The 21,315-nt window shown below is 39.2% G+C and overlaps 1 protein-coding gene across 1 annotated transcript; it reads left to right on the forward strand.

The window, feature by feature from the left end:
• The first annotated feature begins 19,281 nt into the window (after positions 1 to 19,281).
• Positions 19,282 to 20,232, forward strand: LOC107762646 (uncharacterized). Its single transcript, XM_016581020.2, has one exon. It carries the CDS (start codon positions 19,282 to 19,284, stop codon positions 20,230 to 20,232), a length of 951 nt encoding a protein of 316 aa, XP_016436506.2.
• The last annotated feature ends 1,083 nt before the right edge of the window (positions 20,233 to 21,315 follow it).

Raw genomic sequence — 21,315 nt, forward strand, 5'->3', positions numbered from 1 at the left:
AGGTTTCACTCCTTTTGAGCAGGTCTTTGACATCTTGTCACTTTGTCGATCAAACCTGCAATCAAGCACAACTTATGAGCCTTTTGGGACTATTTTGTAACAATTTATAATCAAAGCGTAAGCAAGAAAGAGCATGAAACACGTTAAAATCCCTAGTTATCAACTCCCCCAAACTTAATCTTTTGCTTGTCCTCAAGCAAACAAAATAAGACTCACCCCTAAAGGGAAAATCCAAGAATTTTCAGCTATCCTAAAGTAACCTCAACAAGCATAAATTGGGACTAATAATTTCCCTCAATACGAATGAATCATTAACAACCTTTAACCTTTGAAAAAAAAACATGGATCAAGTATGACATAAGAGCATCAAGAGTTGACTCATTACATCAAAGAACTCTCTCAATTACTTTGGTCATTGTGGAACCCAAACTCACACATCCTCAACTCTCCTTAAGCAAACCTCATCTTTTAGAATATTGTCACACAAACCGAGGTTAATGGAAATTTATTCATCTCTCTCAAGAAAAGGTCACAAGTCTGGCTCTAAGTATCATATACTTGCCCCTTATGTAAGTATCCACTAATGTAAGCTTCATTCAACTAAAGATCATATAGGGCTTTTGTGGACTCATTGTGAAGGCTTTTGGTTCAGGGTAAGAAATGTTTTGATCTAAGTGGGTTCCATCTTCCCTTAAGCACTTCTTTTGATTTATTTGGCACACATTCTCTTGACTCTTTGAGTCATCTCACTTCTTTCTAAAGGGCTAGAGAGACACATTGTCACTCTTTCTTGTGCAATTCAAACCTCTTCTCCTTTTTCAAATTTCCACACCTTTCTTTCTTTTGCTTTTCTTGAATCCCTTTTTATTCTTTTTCACATTGAGCATTCTCTTTTTTTTTCTTTTGCTTTTCTTTCTTTTTCATTGCCTTTCATTTTCTTCATTTTTTTGCCTTTTACCACTTTGTTGTCATTCCTCGTCTCTCCCCCCAAACTTATACTTTTGCCATGTGCTCAAGGAAAGATCGGGTGCCAAGAGAGGGTATATTTTAGAACGGGTATAAGCTTGTGTCATAGTTCTTGAAAGAAACAGGTCTAAGACTCAAAAGGGTTAATTAGGGATCATATCATTGGTAAGCTATGGAATTTTTCAAACTATCATTTGGATCAAGGAGAGCCTATAATCACGTCTCAAGTCAAAATTCACTTAGTATTTCGCCTCAACAAACATTCAGGGCAAGTTCTAGACCAATGACTCGGGACTTGGATTTGCAATTCAATTACTCACCACACAAGCTAAAGGATCGCTAAAGATATAGAGCCGGGGCCCACAATGACCTTAGATACGATTTGACCACACAATGGTCCCGAAAAACCACTTGACGATTATCGGTCAACACAAGAGTCTCAAGGTCACGACTTTCACCATCCTAAACACAATATTTTGTCTTTGACCATGGGATCAAAGGCAAATGTGTTAGGCCCAAGTGAAGCTTTGCTTGAGGTATCATTAACTATAAACTACTAAAAACAAAAAACAAAAACGGACTCAAACCCTTAAGAAGGTTGTCACGCCATTCATCATTGGGAAGAGCCGCCCGGTTCACACAATACTCCACATTTGGAAAGAACCGTGGCATTAAGAAAACCAAAGGCTTATTAAAAACGTCCAAAACAAAACAAAAGCTACGAACATAAATAAGAAGCTAAAAACGAGAATTTTTTGCGGAAAATAGAATGAATATATACAATAGGGAGTTTGAATATACAATGGGGGAATATATACAATGATGTAACTTTATATATAGACCCAAAGAAAGATGAAAAATGCGATAAAAGTAACTAACTATCAAATTATATAAAGACCAAATGTGAAAATCAAGAAAGCATAAAATGAATCAATATATACAGTCATCCAAAAATGTAGGGCGCACCCCTCAAATAAAAGTTGGCATTGTCCCAATGCGAACTAGTCCAAATAAGCATAAAAAGGAATAGAAAAAGGATATGAGGACTCCCTAAGCCCTGTCGGTCTGCATATGATCATGGATGGTCCCTGGGTCCTCTATGTGCTCGGGAACCTCAGACTGGTTCTCGGTGTCCTGCTGCTCAGCTGATGGGACCTGGGCCTGGACCTGGACAGGCTTTGGATCTGGTACACCCTGTGGCTGACTGGAGGAAGCCTCCGGTGGGTCCGCCAACTGGATGATGGCATCATCTGCTCTAGGAATCTTCCTCCTCTTCGGAGGCCTCTGGGTCTGCTCCGGTTGTGAATGAGCTGTTGAGACTGGGTCATCGAGCAACAGGTCCAAAGGCAGCTGGTCTGCCTTCAGTCTATCTACATCTTCTTGCAGCTCCTTCACGGACTCCTTGGAGGCCCGTGTCTTCCTAAGCTTCTTATGCTCCCGAGCAAGCTCCTTGAGAGCCTTGCTGTGTGAATCAACTGCCTTGGTCAATGTCTCCTGAGTAGTGAGGATTTTCTTCTGGTTTTCAAGTATCTCTTTCAAAGCATCTTCTATCGACCGGGGAACCTGTGGGGCTGGAGGAGCCGACTAAGCCTCTACTGTGGTAGTCAATGTAGACAACTTGGATGAGGCAGTCTGCATCCAATTGTTTATACTTAGAAGGGCCTGGCTTAGTTGATGGGCAGTGATGGAATGGGCCCGGGTAGATGGGATCTCCGGGCCTGCTGATGTGGAAGGGCCGAAAGACATCTCAGTATGAGTGGAGGTAGGCTCAGCTGGGGTTTTTACCACAACTGGCTCTTCAGACTAGCTAGTTGGGGCAGAAGTAGGGGCTTTGTAGTTCTTGTCTTTGGGGTTGTCATTCCCCTTCAAGCTATACCAGGAGAACAGGGTTGTCACTTTGACCTTGATTTCATATGGCCTCTTGTCCACCTGCAAGTCCCGAAAGTACATAGTAAGGGTGTTGGGGAAGGGATAGTTCCGGTCTCTCTCGGCACCCACTATAGAAATGATCTGGGACATCACATTCCCCACATTGATGGGGTACCCTGCCATAATGGAAGCAACCAAAACAGCCCGGTGGAGAGAAAGTGTTTGGTCATGGGTAGTAGGGTCTAACTGGCTGCACACAAATGTCTCCCAGCCCCTCGCCTCAAAGTTTAGGGTCCTCCGTAATATTTTGACCCCAACAATCGACCACTCCGGAACGGTACTTGGGATTGCCAAGTACTGAGCTAACCGTGGACGGACCTCCTCCCCCATCTCCAGCTTTGCCATATAAAGAGACTCATCTACCTCATTGAAACCCAGGTATTCGTTGAGCGACTTCCCGTCAAACAACACCTTAAGGTTCCGAACCTTAGTCAATTTGGAACCCTTTACTATGTGGAATACATCACAGTATAACTCTTTGACTAAGTGTTCATTGGCATCCACGCAGTCATCTAAAAAGTGCTCCTAACCCACTCTCATTCTGAACTATCTATACACGTCAGGGTTGTGGGGTAAAGATCTCTGTCAATGAAACTCCGCTCCGGTATCAATTTTCTCACCGGCCACCACTCCCGAAATTTGTGGTACGCCACCTGGCTCACAAACCTATTCTCCCAAACTTCAGGATTTCTAGTTCGTGCAATACCCCCAACCTGAGGCTCTCCACCCTCAGCTACCTCCTCATCCCCATGCACCTCCTCCTCACCTCCGTCTGCACTCTCCCCGGATGATGAAGCTGTGGGGGAGGTGGAGTATTCACCATTGCCGGTTGTTGAGCCCTCAGACGACTCAGTAGAAACATGCCCTGGTGCTTGGGCAGTGGGTGATGGTAGAGGAGTGTCATCTGTCAATCTGAAACTTGAGAAGAAATGTGTTGGTGCTGAGTCTGACGAGATATCTTGGGAGGGAAGATACTCACTCCCCGACTGATCACATGCTCTATCAGCTGCCTTAATTGCCTTTCTCATCTTCTTTATGTTTTGACGAACCTGGGGAGTGAGTTTAACCAATCTCTACTTCCCTCCCTAGGAGGAATCACCTCTGTCGGGTTGTTTGGAGCCTTTTCATCTTTGTTTAACCATTATCTGCAAACACAAGCATCTAACTTGTTAGTATCAATAGAAGCAGTGAAACATATGTGCATAATGAATTGCAGAACATAAGTAGACAGTTGCAGAAACTGTCCAGTGCGGATCACAAAAAATGGAGTGCGGCCGCACTGGGACCACTGTGGTCCGTACAGGGGTGGGGCTCAGAATACCCACCCTTTGAATCTGACCAGTGCAGACCGCACAAAAGGGTACCGCAGCCACACTGGACCAGTGCGAACCGCACAAAATGCAGTGCAGCCGCACTGAGCAAAAGTCATCTTGCAGAAGTTTATCACCGCGGTCCGTATAAAGTGGTACTGTGGACCGCACTAGGGCACCGCGGTCCGCACAAACACGATCGCGGTACGCAGAGGGTGCCCAGATATGGCACTGAGTTAAGGTTCCTAATTTTTGCTTTTTAGTTCAACCTTTTACCTAATTAGGGTCCCTACTCAATTACCCAGCACATTTTACTCACTAAGTCCAAAAAATCATCATTTAAACTAAACTAACCTAAAAATTGAACTAATTATGGAAAGAAGAGGAACATAAATTAAGACAAAATGAAAATTAAACAAAGTTACAAAATTAAACTAAGAAAAGTTGAGTGAAATGTTACCACATATAAAGATGGAATGAATCAATACAATGCAAACAAGCTACTACGATCAAAGGAGAATTATGAACAGTGAATATGAGCTCTAAGGTTCGATTTTGCGAAAAGTGTAAAAGGGGGTCCATGGGGTCTATTTATAGAAAAACCCCTGGGACCCATTCTCACCTACCAGTGCGACCGCACAAAATGGACCACGGTCCGCACTGGGCTGTTCAAATCAAACCTGATAAGGCAAGCCTATGCGGTCCGCAGAAAATGAACCGAGGCCGCAGAGCTCTACCACGGACCGCACAAAATGCAATGCGGCCACTGTGGCAAACTTCAGAGAGTCCTCACATTGGTCACACTAGTGCGGACCGCATAAAATGTAGTGCGGCCGCACTGGCAACTTCAGATACTTGTTCAATTTTTCCATCATGCCTTATACTGCATCAACACAACCCTGTAACATCTCACAACCAGTGAGCCAAAAAATCAATACTATACTACAAAGAAAATCAAAGAAAACAAGAAGAAAAAGACATGGGTTTCTTCCCAAGAAGCGCCCGATTTAACGTCGTGGCACGACGCATGTTACCACCACATCACTTGAGATGAAGAAGCGCCACCACGTGGCTGTTATCAAACTTTCCAAGATAATGCTTGACTCGGTGCCCATTAACTCTGAAGACTTTACCATTATTGTTTTTCAAATCAAGAGCACCAAAAGGGGTCACAAACACAACTTCAAACGGTCCACTCCATTTGGATTTGAGCTTTCCCGGAAACAGACGTAATCGGGAGTTGAATAAGAGAAGCAAATCACCTACGTTGAACTCCTTTCCACGAGCATATTTGTCATGAAGGTACTTCACTTGTCCTTATACAAGGACGAACTGGAGTAAGCATGGAATCTAAATTCATCGAGTTCATTGAGTTATTCAACACAAAGATTAGCTGCAACATCCCATTCAAGGTTCAACTTCCTCAAAGCCCACATGGCCTTGTGCTCTAACTCAACCGGAAGATGGCATGCTTTCCCAAACACCAACCGATACGGAGACATCCCAATCAGAGTTTTGTAAGCCGTCCGATAAGCCCATAGAGCGTCATCCAACTTCTTCGACCAATCGGTCCTATTTGCATTGACCATCTTTGATAAGATACTTTAGATTTCTCTGTTGGAGACTTCCACTTGACCACTAGCTTGAGGATGATAAGGGGTCGAAACCTTATGATTGACACCATACTTGGAAAGCAATGTGTCGAAAGCTTTATTGCAAAAGTGAGACCCCCCATCACTAATAATCGCACGAGGAGTGCCAAACCTTGTGAAAATGCTCTTTTTAAGAAATGCAACAACACTCCGGGCTTCATTGTTAGGCAAAGCCACGGCTTCAACCCATTTTGAGACATAGTCAACCGCCACGAGAATGTAAGTATTCCCACAAGAGCTAACAAATGGACCCATGAAATCGATGCCCCAAACATCAAAGATATCCACTTCAAGAATGGTATTGAGAGGCATCTCATCCCTTTTTGAAATTCCGCCCGCTCTTTGGCAATCTTCGTACCTCTTCACAAAATCACCCGCATCTTTGAATAAGGTGGGCCAATAGAATCCACAAATAAGGACTTTCGAGGCGGTCCTTACCCCACCATGATGGCCACCACAGGGTGAAGAATGACAAGCCTCTAAGATACTAAATTGTTCTTCCTCTGGGACACATCTACGAATCACACCATCCGTGCAAATCTTGAACAAGTATGGCTCATCCCAATAGAAATCCAAACTATCCCGCTTGAGCTTCTTCCTTTGGTTAGAAGAGAGCTCACACGGGATTACTCCAATCACAAGGTAATTGGCAACATCAACAAACCATGGCATATCATTCATTGACACTACAAGTAGTTGTTCGTCGGGAAATGAATTATTGATCTCAAGGCCATCATAAGGCCTCCCCTCTTCCTCCAAACGAGACAAGTGATCCGCCACTTGGTTCTCACTACCTTTCCGATCCATAATTTCTATATCAAACTCTTGAAGTAGTAACAGCCATCTCATCAATCTTGCCTTGGAGTCTTTCTTTGTCATCAAGTACCTAAGGGCGGCATGATCGGTGTGCACTATAACTTTGGCTCCCATAAGATATGGTCGAAACTTTTCCATTGCAAACACTATAGCCAACAACTCTTTCTCGGTGACTGTATAGTTCCTTTGAGCCTCATCCATGGTCTTGCTTGCGTAGTACATCGGATGAAACATCTTTTTAACCCTTTGACCCAAAACAGCCCCAACCCCAACGTTACTTGCATCACACATGAGCTCTAAAGGCAAGATCCAATTTGGTGCGGTAATGATAGGGGTAGTGGTCAACTTAAGCTTGAGAAGATCGAATGCTTGCATACATCCCTCATCGAACACAAACTTTGCATCATTTTCAAGCAACTTACACAAGGGGTGTACCACTTTTGAAAAATCTTTTATATACCTCCGGTAAAAACCCGTGTGCCCAAGAAAACTCCTTACCCCTTTGACAGAAATGGGGGGAGGAAGCCTTGAAATCACCTCTATCTTGGCTTTGTCAACTTCAATTCCATGCTTTGAGATTTTGTGACCCAACACTATACCCTCTTCAACCATGAAATGCCATTTTTTCCAATTGAGTACGAGGTTTGTGTCTTCACACCGGGTCAACACTCTATCCAAATTACCCAAACACTCTTCAAAGGAATCACCAGCCACACTGAAATCATCCATGAAGACCTCCAATATATCTTCCACCATGTCGGTGAAAATAGCCATCATACATCTTTAAAATGTCACCGAAGCATTACACAATCCGAACGACATCCGAGAGAAAGCAAAGGTTCCATACGGACAAGTAAATGTGGTCTTCTCTTGGTCCTCTGGGGCAATTAAGATTTGATTATACCCCGAGTACCCATCCAAAAAGCAATAAAAAGCACGCCCAACAAGACGATCTAACATTTGGTCAATGAATGGCAATGGAAAATGGTCCTTTCGAGTCACCTTGTTTAGCTTTTGGTAGTCCATGCAAACCCTCCAACTTGTAACTGTCCAAGTAGGAATAAGTTCATTGTTGTCGTTTGTCACCACAGTCATACCACTCTTCTTCGGCACATATTGCACCAGAGAAGTCCACGAGCTATCAGAAATGGGGTACACAACCCCGACATCCAACCATTTGATCACCTCTTTCTTCACCACTTCTTGCATAGCCTCGTTCAATCTTCTTTGATGCTCCAAGGAAGGCTTTGCATCATCCTCCAAGATGATTTCGTGCATACAGAATGCGGGGCTTATTCCTTGAATGTCAGCTAGAGTCCATCCAATTGCCCTTTTCTACTTTTGAAGCACTGCCAAAGTGGCTTCAACCTGCATGTTAGTAAGGCAAGAAGAAAGAATAACTGGTAAAGTAGAGTTTGAGCCCAAGAATTCATACCTGAGGTGTGGAGGAAGTGGTTTCAACTCCAACACAGGTGGCTCCTCAATTGATGGCTTTGTTGATAGAGTTTTCCGGTTTTTAAGATCCAAAGACAATTTTCTAAGCTCATAAGAATAAGAGTCCAACCCATGTAATGCATTCACGCACTCCACTCTACTTTCATCCTCATTGACATCAAGATTTAATAGCACGGCCTCAAGAGGATCCTCCATGTTGATCATAGCACTGGTATCATCCACAATCATATTTGTGACAAGGTCTACAAATGAGCACACCTCGGTGCTATTAGGTTGCTTCATAGATTTGCAAACATGGAAAACGACCTTTTCATATCCTACTCGGAAAGTGAGCTCACCCGCTTCAACATCAACCAATGTCTTCCCTGTTGCAAGGAAAGGTCTGCCCAAGATAATAGGAACCTCATAGTCCACTTCATAATCCAAAATGACAAAGTCGGCCAGCAAAATGAATTTGTCCACCCAGACAAGCACATCATCAATAATTCCCAAAGGTCACTTCATCGATCAATCCGCCATTTGAAGTCTCATTGAGGTTGGTCTAGGTTGCCCAATATCCAAAGTTTTGAAAACTGAGTAGGGCATTAAATTAATACTAGCTCCCAAGTCACATAAAGCCTTGGCAAAATCCGCACTCCCAATGGTGCAAGGAATGGTGAAAGCACCGGGATCTTCAAGCTTCGGGGCCAATGAATGCACTATAGCACTAACTTGGTGAGTCATCTTTATAGTTTCACAATCCATAGAACACTTCTTTGTAACTAAGTCTTTCATGAATTTTGCATAATCCGACATTTGTTCAAATGCCTCCACCAAAGGCACATTAATAGATAAGCTCTTCATCATGTCAATGAACTTTTTAAACTGATTATTATTCTTCTGCTTCGCAAGCCTTTGAGGATAAGGTGGAGGTGGCCTTGGCAAAGGAGCCTTGGATTTTGGCACAATCGGCTCCGGCATGTTAATTATGTGTTCCCTAGACGGGTTCATATCATTTTGGGTTTCCACCTCGATTTCTTGAATATCAATTCTCACTTAATTGTTCACATTTTCATCAACCACATCTTCAACTACCAAAGGGACTTCGTCATCTTGCAACTTAACATCATCATCGCCTCTCCCACTTCTTGTTGTGACTGCCATAACATGATTGTTCCCACCCTTTGGTTTCACTACCGTATCACTTGGTAGAGCACCCTTCGGGCGAGTATTCAATGACTGAGAGATTTGGCCTAATTGCACCTCCAAGTTTTGGATAGAGGTGTTGTGAGAAGCTAACTATGCATCCGAATCCGCATTCCTCTTCATCATCTGCTCGAACATCATTTCAATTCTGCTCATATCATTTCCAGAAGAACTAGGACCTTGAGAAGGGAAAGGGGGTGGATTGTTCGGTTGTTGGTACATTGAGGGCCTTTGAAAGCCTTGCCCCCAATTGCCTTGGTTTCCATTGTTGTTCCACCCGCCTTGATTGTTGTTGTTGCCCCAATTGTTGTTATTTTCATTCCAATTGCCTTGGTTGTTGTTTTGATTACCCCAATTGTTGTTTTGGTTGTTGTTGTTCCAATTGCCACCACTTTGTTGTTGGTTGCCTCAATTTCCTTGGGGTCGCCATTGTTGGTTTGAAGAGTTGCCTCTATTGCCTTGATAGTTGTTGACATATTGTACCTCTTCACTTTGGTCATCATAACCATCATTTGGACACCCATCATATTCATCAACAAATTTCTTAGAATTTACTTGATTTTGTTGCCTCATTTTCCTTCTCTTGTTGACAAGTATGCTAACACCCTCCATGGCATTCACTTGGCGAGGATTCTGAACTTGTTGCAATTGTGCCTTAGCCAATTGGTTCATAGTAGTAGTAAGCTCAGCTATCGCTTGCCCGTGATCATGTAATTTCTTGTGCATATGGATAACCGTAGGGTTACCTTGAGGCACATTTGCTCTACTCTGCCATGTTGAAGAAGTGTCCGCCATTTCATCAAGTACATCACATGCCTCATCATAAGAAAGCTTCATAAAATTGCCCCTGGACAATTGGTTCACAATGCATTGATTTGTAGTATTTATGCCCCGGTAGAAGGTTTGTTGGATCATGGCCTCGGTCATATCATTATTTGTGCACTCATTCACCATCGTTCTATACCGCTCCCAAATTTCATGCAAAGGTTTTGTTGGCTCTTGCTTGAAGGCCAATATTTCATCCCAAAGTGCCACCATATGACTAGGAGAGAAGAATTTGGCAATAAACTTATCCGCTAACTCATCCCAAGTTGTGATGGAATGGTTAGGGAGTTTCTCGAGCCAATCTAATGCCTTTCCCCGAAGTGAGAACGGGAAAAGTCTCAATCGCAATGCATCCTCGGACACATTCGTCTGCTTGCTCCCCTAGCATGTATCTACGAACCCCATGAGATGTTTGTATGCATTTTGATTTGCAGCGCCCGTGAAGTATCCACGCTGCTCAAGTAAGGTCAACATCATATTGGTTATCTGAAAGTTGCCCGCCCAAATCCGAGGTGGGACAATAGCACTTGTATAGCCCTGGTTCGGTAATACTCTGGGAGCCACTCTAGGAGGAACCGGGGGAGGGTCTGGAATATTGTCATTTGGATTAGCATTGGCATTCCGGCCTCTCCGTTTACCTTGAGGTGCAAGAGGCACCTCATCTTGCTCAAGATCATCTACCTCCTCCCCCGCTATCACATTTCAAAGAGGGTCATTAGCGTTGTTTAAAGCCATGTTAGTACCTGACTAATGACACAAACAAGTAAGTAACAAAGAAGGAAAGAAGAACAATACACAAAACTAACTAAATAGATATCCAAAACCGTTAGCTCCCCGGCAACGGCGCCAAAAAGTGATCGCAGCCTACTCCGCACTACTAAAAAGTAGGAAGAGAGGGTCGCAATAGCTTTTACCTGATTTGTGGGTCGGGATCGATTTCCACAGAGAGCTAGAAATGGAGTCGAGTATCTATTTAGATTAGGATTGTGTAATTGTTCCAAATATCACTTCCAATCATTTTTTGTTTTTCTTTAACAAACTACTATTATAAACTACTAATTATAAATCCAACTAGATTATGCTAAACGAGAATTGCTAAAAGTTGTATCTAATGGATAAAAAGGCACTAGGGTAGTGGCATCCTCCTAGGTGGCCAATTGACGGGTAATTGCTTCTAAGGCATGATTGACATGATTGGAAAAATATGTTATAACCGCTGCACGATTTTACCCACTCTCACACCTCTGCAGAGAGTGTGATTTTGCCCAATTGACTCTCTCAAGACTAAATAGGTAGGCAATCTTGCTCAAGCAACTAGGGTTCAAGTCGGGTAATTACTCTCTCGAGGTTTAACCCTTTAATTGGGACTATTAATTCTCTTGAGTCTATCCTAATTCCTTGTTGGGTCAATTTTGGAGACTTGGGCTCTCTTTCTCAAGAAGAGCCAAGTCAACTTAACACAAACCAGTGTTTGTAACCACTAATTCATAGATTAAACCATAAAATTGACCCAAATAACAAACACCCATAGTCAATCTAACCTTAAATCATAACACCCATCAATTACCCACACTACGGTTGAGCCACAACCCTAGCTAATGGGTTTAGCTACTCATGTTTGAAGATAAAAACAGAGAAATAGATGAAGATAAAGACATATTAATTAATTGCTAATGTAGATACAAAGATTCAATGATAAACACTAAGTAAAAATGCCCAAAATGGCTACAGATGGTCTTCTCACGACCGCAGCTCTGTTCAGAAAATAACTGATAACAATGGACAAAGATTCTATTTATACTAAGCTGGAAAAACTTGACAAAAATGCCCCTGCGGGGTCAGTGCAGACCGTACAAAATGGACTGCGGCCCACTAGGCTCTTGACTCTTCAATTTCATCTCTCTGAACTCAGGCTCCGGGAACCACACAAAATGGACCGCAGCCGCGGAGTCTTCTAATGCGGTCCGCACAAACATGACCGCGGACTGCGCAGCTTGAGCCTTGGCAATTTTCATCTCTCTGATCTTTGCCTCTGCGGACCGCACATAATGGTAGTGCGGCCGCGGAGCCTTCAGTGCGGACCACGCAATTTCCACTGCGGCCGCACTGTTTTAACACTTGATTTGCCAGTTCTCTGAATCTCCCTAGTGAGGACCGCACAAGGTGTAGTGCGGTCGCACTAGGCCTGTTTGTCCTGAGTTTGCCTTGTCTTTGGTACTTGTGCAGGTTTCACTCCTTTGAGACGATCTTTGACATCTTGTCACTTTGTTGATCAAACCTACAATCAAGCACAACTTATGAGCCTTTTAGGACTATTTTGTAACAATTTATAATCAAAGCGTAAGCAAGAAAGAGCATGAAACACGTTAAAATCCCTAGTTATCACACATCCATCTCAACATCCTCATCTCAGTCACCTTCATCTTCTGGACATGAGAATTCTTGACTGGCCAACACTCCGCCCCATACAACATAATCGGTCTGACCACCGCTCTATAGAACTTCCCTAAGTCTTGGTGGCATATTCTTATCACACAAAACACTAGAAACGAGCCTTCATTTCATCCATCTTGCCCCAATACGATGCGTGACATCCTCGTCGATCTCCTCATTCCCTTGAATAACGGACCCAAAATACTTGAAACTCTCTCTCCTAGGGACGACTTGAGAATCAAGTCTCACGTCTTCGTCCACTACCTGAGTTGCACCACTGAACTTGCAGTACTCCCAGTATTCTGCTTTGGTCCTGCTCAACTTGAAATATTTAGACTCCAGGGTCTGCCTCCAAACCTCTAACCTATCGTTGACACCACCACTTCTGCCTCCAAACCTCTAACCTCTCATTAACACCACCGCACGTCTCGTCAATAAGTAGTAGTATTAAACTAATTTATAAGTCAATCACAATTCTACAATAACAAAGTAGAAAATAAGGATTGGTCTAATAAATATTCTAAGATTGATCACAAATTTAATTTAAATAATTACAGGAAACATACAGCTCATACTGATAGAGTCAAATTGTTTTTCTTTTTCACACATACATGAAAATATGGTATTGATAAGTGTAGTTTCAGCTAGGGGTGTGCATTCGAATTGGTTTATCGATAAATCGAATCGATTATTTGTTATCGATTTATAGATTTCGATTTCGAAATTTTCCTTATCGAGTTATCGATTTCGATTTTGTCCTCTTCGGTTATCCGTTTATCGATAAACCGATAAGATATACTTAATTTTTTTTACCCTTATTCTATAATACTCTTTCCTTTACCCTAAGTCTTTAACCCTATTATTTTATCTACCACATTTAATGAATGATCATATTTAAAGTTCAAGGGAATGAAGTTCAAATTAATAGAAAATAAAATTAGCCGGGATGATGTATTTTTATTTTTTTATACCGTTAGAGTGTTGATGACATACATTTGATCCCTTACTTTAGTTTCGTTGCATGTGCTTGTTGACACAATTTTTATGTTATAAACGGTGTTCGTCTTATTTTAGCTTCTTTTTGTCCATATTAATTAAGCGTGTTTATAGCAATATACTTTCCGTGGAATCCCGCAAATTTTCTTATTGGTGTAATCGATAAACCCCAAAAATCGATAAATCGAAATCGAAAAAATCGAAACATTATTGACACGATAACAATATGTACAAATCGATAATCGATAAGTAACTATCGATAAGGGTCAAAATCGAATCGATAAATCGAATGCACACCCCTAGTTTCAACCGTGCAAGTGCATGGCCGCGTGAGGTTGCTTATTGCTTATGGATTGGTAAAAATAGCACGGTATAGACAGTTTTCGGATTGGTCATTCAAAAATAGCCAGCGTTTACCAAGTCAATGAAAAATAGCCACTATTTTGCTGCAACAGAGACCGGTCCAGCATAATATACTGGAGTTCGGTGCACCTGTGTATGAACTCCAGCATATTATGTTGGATCGGTATACGTTGCTGGCTCCAGTATAATATACTGGAGACTGGAGCACCGGTGCTCCAAACTCCAGTATATTATGCTGGACCAGTATACTTGTTGGAATTCCAATATATTATGCTGGAGTTCTAGTGTACTTATGCTGGAACTCCATCATATTATGCTGGAGTTCCAACATACTTATCCTGGAACTTCAGTATAATATGCTGGAGTTCAAGTATACTTATGCTGGAACTTCAGCATAATATACTGGCGTATTTTTCGAGTTTTGAACAGTGTTTTCGGTCAAATTTATCTTTACATAAAAAGTAACTAAATTTTAATTATTTTTAAAATTGAGCTATTTTTGAACGACCAATTATAAATCTGGCTATTTTTTAATTTCTCCCGATGGATTGTTCTCAATCTTGAATTATGTTATACGCGGAAACCGGGAGAATAAATGGTGGTTATTGATGTTGACGGTTAGAAAATTTAATAAAGAGGCGTCATAAAATCTTCCACTTAAGGGCGGCTCCGTTTAGATCGATATTCTATCTGTTATTATTATTGTTCATCATAAATATTTCGGATTTATGGGATTATGTTTTTCTTTTTGATTCTACAAAAAATTAATACAATTTTATGTGATTTTTATTTTTTTTAACTTTTTAGATTTATCTTTAATAGTAATAAAAGATCACAAGATTCTATCAGTACTTATTAGGGCGGTGCATAATTTGGTAAATACCGAATTACCCTACCGAAAGCGAAAATTTTGGTATTTGGTACTCAATATTTTGGTATTCGGTATGGTATTTGGTTTAATTTTTTTTAAAAACGGTAATATGTATGGTATTTAGTATTTTAAAATGAAATACCGAAATACCGATACCGTACCGAAATATATATTATATTGCTCAATACACATATTATTAATTATAACATAAATATAAAAAATCTAAAATTTTTGCTTTTCTTTATTCTCTAAGTTCATCAAGTAACTCTAAGCAACTAACAAGACATTTTTAATGATCAAATTTATTCTTTTATGTACAATTTTCTCTCTCTGAGTTGATATTTACTGGGTTTGGATAAAACTTTTGTCAACAAACATTTTTAGTTTTATACTTTTGAGTACTTTAATTAAGAATATTACATTCTATGACTCGATGCACAAGTTAGTATTCAAACCGAATAAATCGAATTTACCGAACAGAATAAATCGAAACCGAAAGGAGAAAAACCGAAACATGCAAAATTTAATTAGGTACGGTATTGGTATAACATTTTAAGAAACCGAATATCAAAAATACCAAACCGAAATATCTAAATACCGTATTATACCGATCGACGAACACCCCTAGTACTTATAGAATGTTATATGTTTGTGTGATTTTTGAACTTCATGTCTAAGAAAATCATCAATTTAAATGAAATTTATTAGTGCTTATATTATTTAGTCATGGTAAAGAAATATATATTTTTACTCCAATATAGCATTAAACCTCATCGTGTGTAAGTACTTCTATTTTTTTTTAAAAATAACTAGTGGTAGTGACCCCTTTAGTTGATGACAGTATTTGGAGTTATTTGGATTTGGGGATTGAAGATGATGGGATCCAAAGTTCTGGGGCCCATTTTGGTGTTTAACCAAAAATGTAGGGTTGTTGCCGTGATTTACTCTTTGCCATGTGAAATTTTGGACATTATTTCCTCCGTGACCCACAAGTCCATACCTTTCCCGGTCCTCCACATGGGGTTCCCTCACATTTCTTTTGGTTGTTGTTAAGTTATTGTGTTTTTATTATGAAATTTAAGAATTTTAAACGCGTCACCATTTAATGATTTCGGACGATTTAATGTTTAGAAATTGATAAATTAACTTGTAGTTCAACTACATCATCTTCGCAACTTCAATGACAAGACACTTTAATTTCTGCAACAAATTAAGTACAAGTAAGATACATTCTTTGCTTAATTTCAAAAGCTTGTTTCTGGAAAAAAAATTGTGGAAAAGGTACTCCTTCCATTCACGTTTACTTGTTCACTATATTAAAAATATATTTTTATTTTTACTTGTCAACTATATTAAATCAAGAGAAAGACAATCTTTTTTTTCTTGTTTTACCCTTATAAGTAGCTACTCATTCCTCAAATCATTTCTCAATACTTTTGAAAATGCTATTATTATTATGAATAAAATTATAATACATACTTCATTTATTTTTTTAAATGGAGTGCAAAGTTAAAAATGGATAACTAAAAATGGACGAAGGAATAGCAAAATTATGAAAATGTCATCTCTATCACATTCATCTACATCAGCACAAACTTACTACTAAAACTGGCACTATTATAACCCACATTTTAGGCACTGGTTTGAAGAGCAGATTATTCATAATACTCCCTCCGTTTCAATTTATCTGAACACATTTGACTGGGTATGGAGTTTAAGAAAAGAGAGAAGACTTTTGAAATTGTGGTGTAAAATGAAGCACATATATTTTGTGTGGCTATAAATCATTGCATAAAGGTAAATTGTTTCCAAAGAGATTATTTTTTTTGCACGAACTAAAAAGGAAATAGGTTCACATAAATTGAAACGGAGGGAATATATATAATTAAGAGTTTTTTTTCAAAGTTGATTGAATATGTAAATTGGAAAGGATTCAACTTTCAAGTAAGAGTGAAGCTAGGGAGTCAATATTATATAATCATAGCTCATCTCTACAACAGAAATGTTGCAACTTCAATATTGAACTTGACAACTTTGTCCTGGGTATCGGGGACGGTCCAGCGAATTTTGTAGCTTAAAGTCAAACTTTATGAGGGGTCTTAAATTTTTAAATTTATTATTATTATTTATTTGAAGTCTATTTTTTTAAGCTTTTCTTAGATATAAAGTTATTCATAATTTTTTTTTATAATCAACAACTCCTAATAAGTATTTTCCAATTGACAATATAAATAATCCATTTAACCTTTCTTGTGACATTGTTGTTCTTAGGTATGATTTTATCAATTTTAATTTTGAAAACTTCTTTCCGCTGAAGCAACAGTAACATGAGTTATGAACATTATTTCATAAGCAATTTAGGCATTTGGAAAAAAATTAAATATTTTTATTTGATTCAGTGTATCATTTAAACTGATATCTTCTAATTGTACTATTTTCCTTAATACTTTTTAATTCAGAAAATATATCTAAACCATCAATATCGAATTGATTATTACGCATTAAGGAACATTCAAGATTAAGGCAATATTTTTTCAAATTTTCAGCATTTAGTGGTCTTAGTTTTCACTGCCAAATAGAAAACCAAAAATATTTTCATATACTTCAAATTGTTCAAATCTATTTTGAAATGAAAAAATAGCCTTGTCTATTATGTATAAAAGTAATCAACTCTAATGGAGTCGTCGGAAGATTTTGAGATTTTATTATCAACATTCGCATCAAATTGTTACTTCTTATATATCACATATTTCTGACAAAATTTGGGTTTGATATTTATTTCAAGTGCGATTTACTTGGTAGAAATCATAGCAGTTGCAAATTCTTCTTCTCTATATTTGTTAAAGAAAGAAATCAAACTTTTTCACTTTACATAACTCTTTTTTAAAGTTATACAGAGTCTATTAGGGTATAACAAAAAAGGGGCCCCACAAATATGAGGCTAAAGCGATTGTTTTACTTGCTTTATGGAAGGGCTATCCTGCTTGCCAGTTAAAGTTATATGTCACAGCACCACTTAGGATGTCATATATGTAAATGCTTTTATGATTTGTTACCTACTATATAAGTATTTTACTACAAAATTGGTAGATAATAGTTATGGTAAAAGAAGGGTAAGTATGAATACGATGCTTCTCCCTTTTCAAATTGCATTTTCTGAATTTACTTTAGAATATCTTTGAGATGCTTGTAAATGGAGTTTAAAATACGAATTATTAGGGTGAAGTGCACAGTTAGCCAGTAACAAAATATGTATTTACTTTTAAGTCACTGTTTAAAATATCTTAGTCTTTAGTCACTGTTTTAATAAATTTATACTTGCCCGGACAAAAATACCCTTCTGCTCATAAAGTTTAGGACCAAGTGTCCTTAACTTATGAGCTTGTTACTATAAGTTCAGGACTAACTGTCCTTAATTTATAATTCTAAGTTTAGGACTACCTGTCCTTAACTTTTGAACTTGTAACTCTAAGTTCAGGACTACATGTCCTTAACTTTTGAAATTGGAACTCGAAGTTCAGGACTACCTGTCCTTAATTTTTCTGCTTGTAACTCTAAGTTAAGGACTACCTATCATTAGTTTCTGTGCTTGTAACTCTAAGTTAAGGACCAAATGTCCTTAATTTTTGAACTTCCAACTCTAAGTCCAGAACCAAGTGTCCTTAACTTATGAGCTTGTTATTGTAAGTTCAGGACTAGTTATCCTTAATTTATGAGCTTGTGAGTCAAAGTTAAGGACTACCTGTCCTTAACTATTCCGACAACCAAGGACACAATCTCTTTCATTTATTTATTTTCTCATCCTGAAAAATGAATCTTATAAAAGTACTTGCCCCAAATGAAAGCGTCTGTTAATAAACATTTGTGCCTGTTGGACTCCAGGATGAGGTTCAGCCCAAAATGCACACAAGGCCCAACAAAGGCCTCCTTAGTCCATTAGTTTAGTCCCTTTATTTAAGATTGATTTGTAAATATATAAACATGCCCATATATTCTTTTTGTACAGTTTTTACATTATCAGAAAGAAGATGAATCCAGAATTTTGCTTCTAGTCTCTTCTTCTCTTCCTAGCTAAGAACTAGGGTTTTCTCATTACAAATTGCACTGAATTTTGACTTGAATTTCAGCTATTATCTTGGTATCAAAGCCAATCAAATCATGTTGTTCGATCGACACTACCCGTGTTGATTGATTTGGTCATTTTTTTTGCTTTTGGCGGTGGTTCGACGGTGCTACGGTGAGGTTCTACGGCGAGTTTTCAACCGAATTTTTGGCACGTTTTCCATTCCGCTCAAATACATTGACGAAATTCGGTAACATTTCCTTCTGATTTACTGTTCTCATCTTTGACATGAGCCGTGTTGGCTTTTTTGGTTTCAATCTCGATTGTGTATAGTATGGGTGAATATTTCCTCGGAATTTGTGGTATTTCTTCACAGCATGTGTTAATTGTGACTTTAATTGCTAGTTTTGTTGAAGTATGGGGTCGATTGGTGATCCTCCGACTATAACTTCTTCTTCCACTGCTTCTTCTACTGTCGAACCATCTCATCCACTATATTTGTATCCTTCCGACTCACCCGGGACAGTATTAGTCACCAAATCATTTAATGGTACTGGATATGGAAGTTGGAGGAGAAGTATGTTGATAGGACTGTCTTGTAAGAACAAATTGGGCATTATCAATGGGACATTTGCTAAGCCAAATGAGAACTCTCCCCTGTATGAACCATGGTGTCGTTGTAATGACATGGTGATTGCTTGGATATTGAATAATCTAGAAACAGAAATTAGAGAAAGTGTAATGTACACTGAGTCTGCTCAGAAATTATGGAAGGAAATTGAGCAAAGGTATGGAAAACCACATGGAACCAAGGTGTTTCAGATTAGGAAGGAACTTGCCTCTATTTCTCAAGGAGCCTCCAATATTGCTTCTTATTTCAATCGAATTAAGAAACTATGGGATGAACTAGCTTATTCCATATCATATCCAGAGTGTACCTGCGGATGTAAAGAGGCATTCCAGAAGTTAGAAGAGGAACAAAAGGTACATCAATTTCTTATGGGATTGAATGAGTCTTATTCTGGTGCTCGAAGGGATATCCTGCTCATGAAACCCTTACCTGACATAGATAGTGTTTATGAAATGCTAATCGAGGATGAGAGTCAAGTGGAGCTTCAACCTTCTAATCCGACATTTAACTCTGACTTAGCATCTTTCTTTTCTGGTGTTCAGAAGCCCTATCCTATGAGAGTGAATTTTGAGTCTTCTAAGGTGAATTTTGAGTCTTTTAAGAAGGGGAATACTAATATGGTGTGCATATATTGTAAGAAGCCAGGCCATTCAATTGATAAATGTTATAAGTTGCAAGAGTATCCTCCCAATCCTGGGCCTAAATTCAAGAGGAGAGCAGCTTGTGTAGACATGTGATTTTTGACCCTCTCCAAGATTTTTCATATTTTAGCACGTAAATATTTAATTTAGGCCTAATATAACTATTTCAACTAATTTTTACTCTTTTACTTTATTTTATAAAAGAAAATAAAAATTACAAAAAATTATTCCATTAATGTTTTGTTAGTCATTTTTAACCTTGAAAAAATACAAAAAAAATAGTTTGTTTTAATGGTCAGTCTTATTTTAACAGTTATTTTATTTAAGTATGACTAATTAATAAATAAGGTCGTATTTTAGTCCCATTCGCGGAGAAAGTATAAAACTTGGGCTCGAGCAACCCATTTTTAGGTCTAATTTTGGACCTAGCCCATAATTTCCAAGCCTATAATTCCTAGGCCCATACCCCTAACCTAATCCCTACCCCTATATATAGTATCTAACACCGAAAAAACTAGGAGGACCAGCGGTTTTTCTCTGAAAAAGATCAAAGATACACAAAAAGCCAAAAGGCTCTAATCAGACGGAAGACCCTAGGGATCTAGGAAATGAGGCACCATTTGTGACCAATTTTTGGACTCCCCTCCCCTCTATGGATATGGTCTCTTTCAGATGACCCTCCTGAATTCATCTTCTCCTCGACCCCTTCGCCACCCACTCACCGGAACACACACACACATGCACAAGACAAAAAAATCAAACGCGGCCATGACACCTCTTGAAGATCCATGCCGCCGCCACTCTTTCTCGTCACCGGACTCACCGGAGAAATCTAATACAACCACTGCTCTTCTTTCTCGTCGTCTACTCTTTCCTTTTGATTGCTATGATGGAGACAGATGGAAATAGAGAGAGAACATCGCCTGAAAATACTCCATAACCATCGAGCATTCCAGTCCAAAGTCCAAGAATCGAGTCGAGGTGTCCGTTGTAGCCGAGTTCGAGGAGGTTTGGTCGAGTTTCTATTGAGGTTTTGTACGCAGTTTTGTTGGTGTTTTAGCTTTAAAAGTTGTCAAGGAATCGAAGCTCAGATGCATATATAAAAGGTTTTTTTTGTTCCTATCTCATCTTATGACAATAGCTTGATGAATGTTGTTGACGGATCCCCGCTTCTCTGTT

This window comes from Nicotiana tabacum, chromosome 22 (genome assembly GCF_000715075.1).
Source record: "Nicotiana tabacum cultivar K326 chromosome 22, ASM71507v2, whole genome shotgun sequence".
Taxonomy (NCBI): domain Eukaryota; kingdom Viridiplantae; phylum Streptophyta; class Magnoliopsida; order Solanales; family Solanaceae; genus Nicotiana; species Nicotiana tabacum.

Bases quoted from the DNA above. Each gene is read 5' to 3' on its own strand.
- LOC107762646 (XM_016581020.2), top strand. From the start codon at position 19,282: ATGGGGTCGATTGGTGATCCTCCGACTATAACTTCTTCTTCCACTGCT.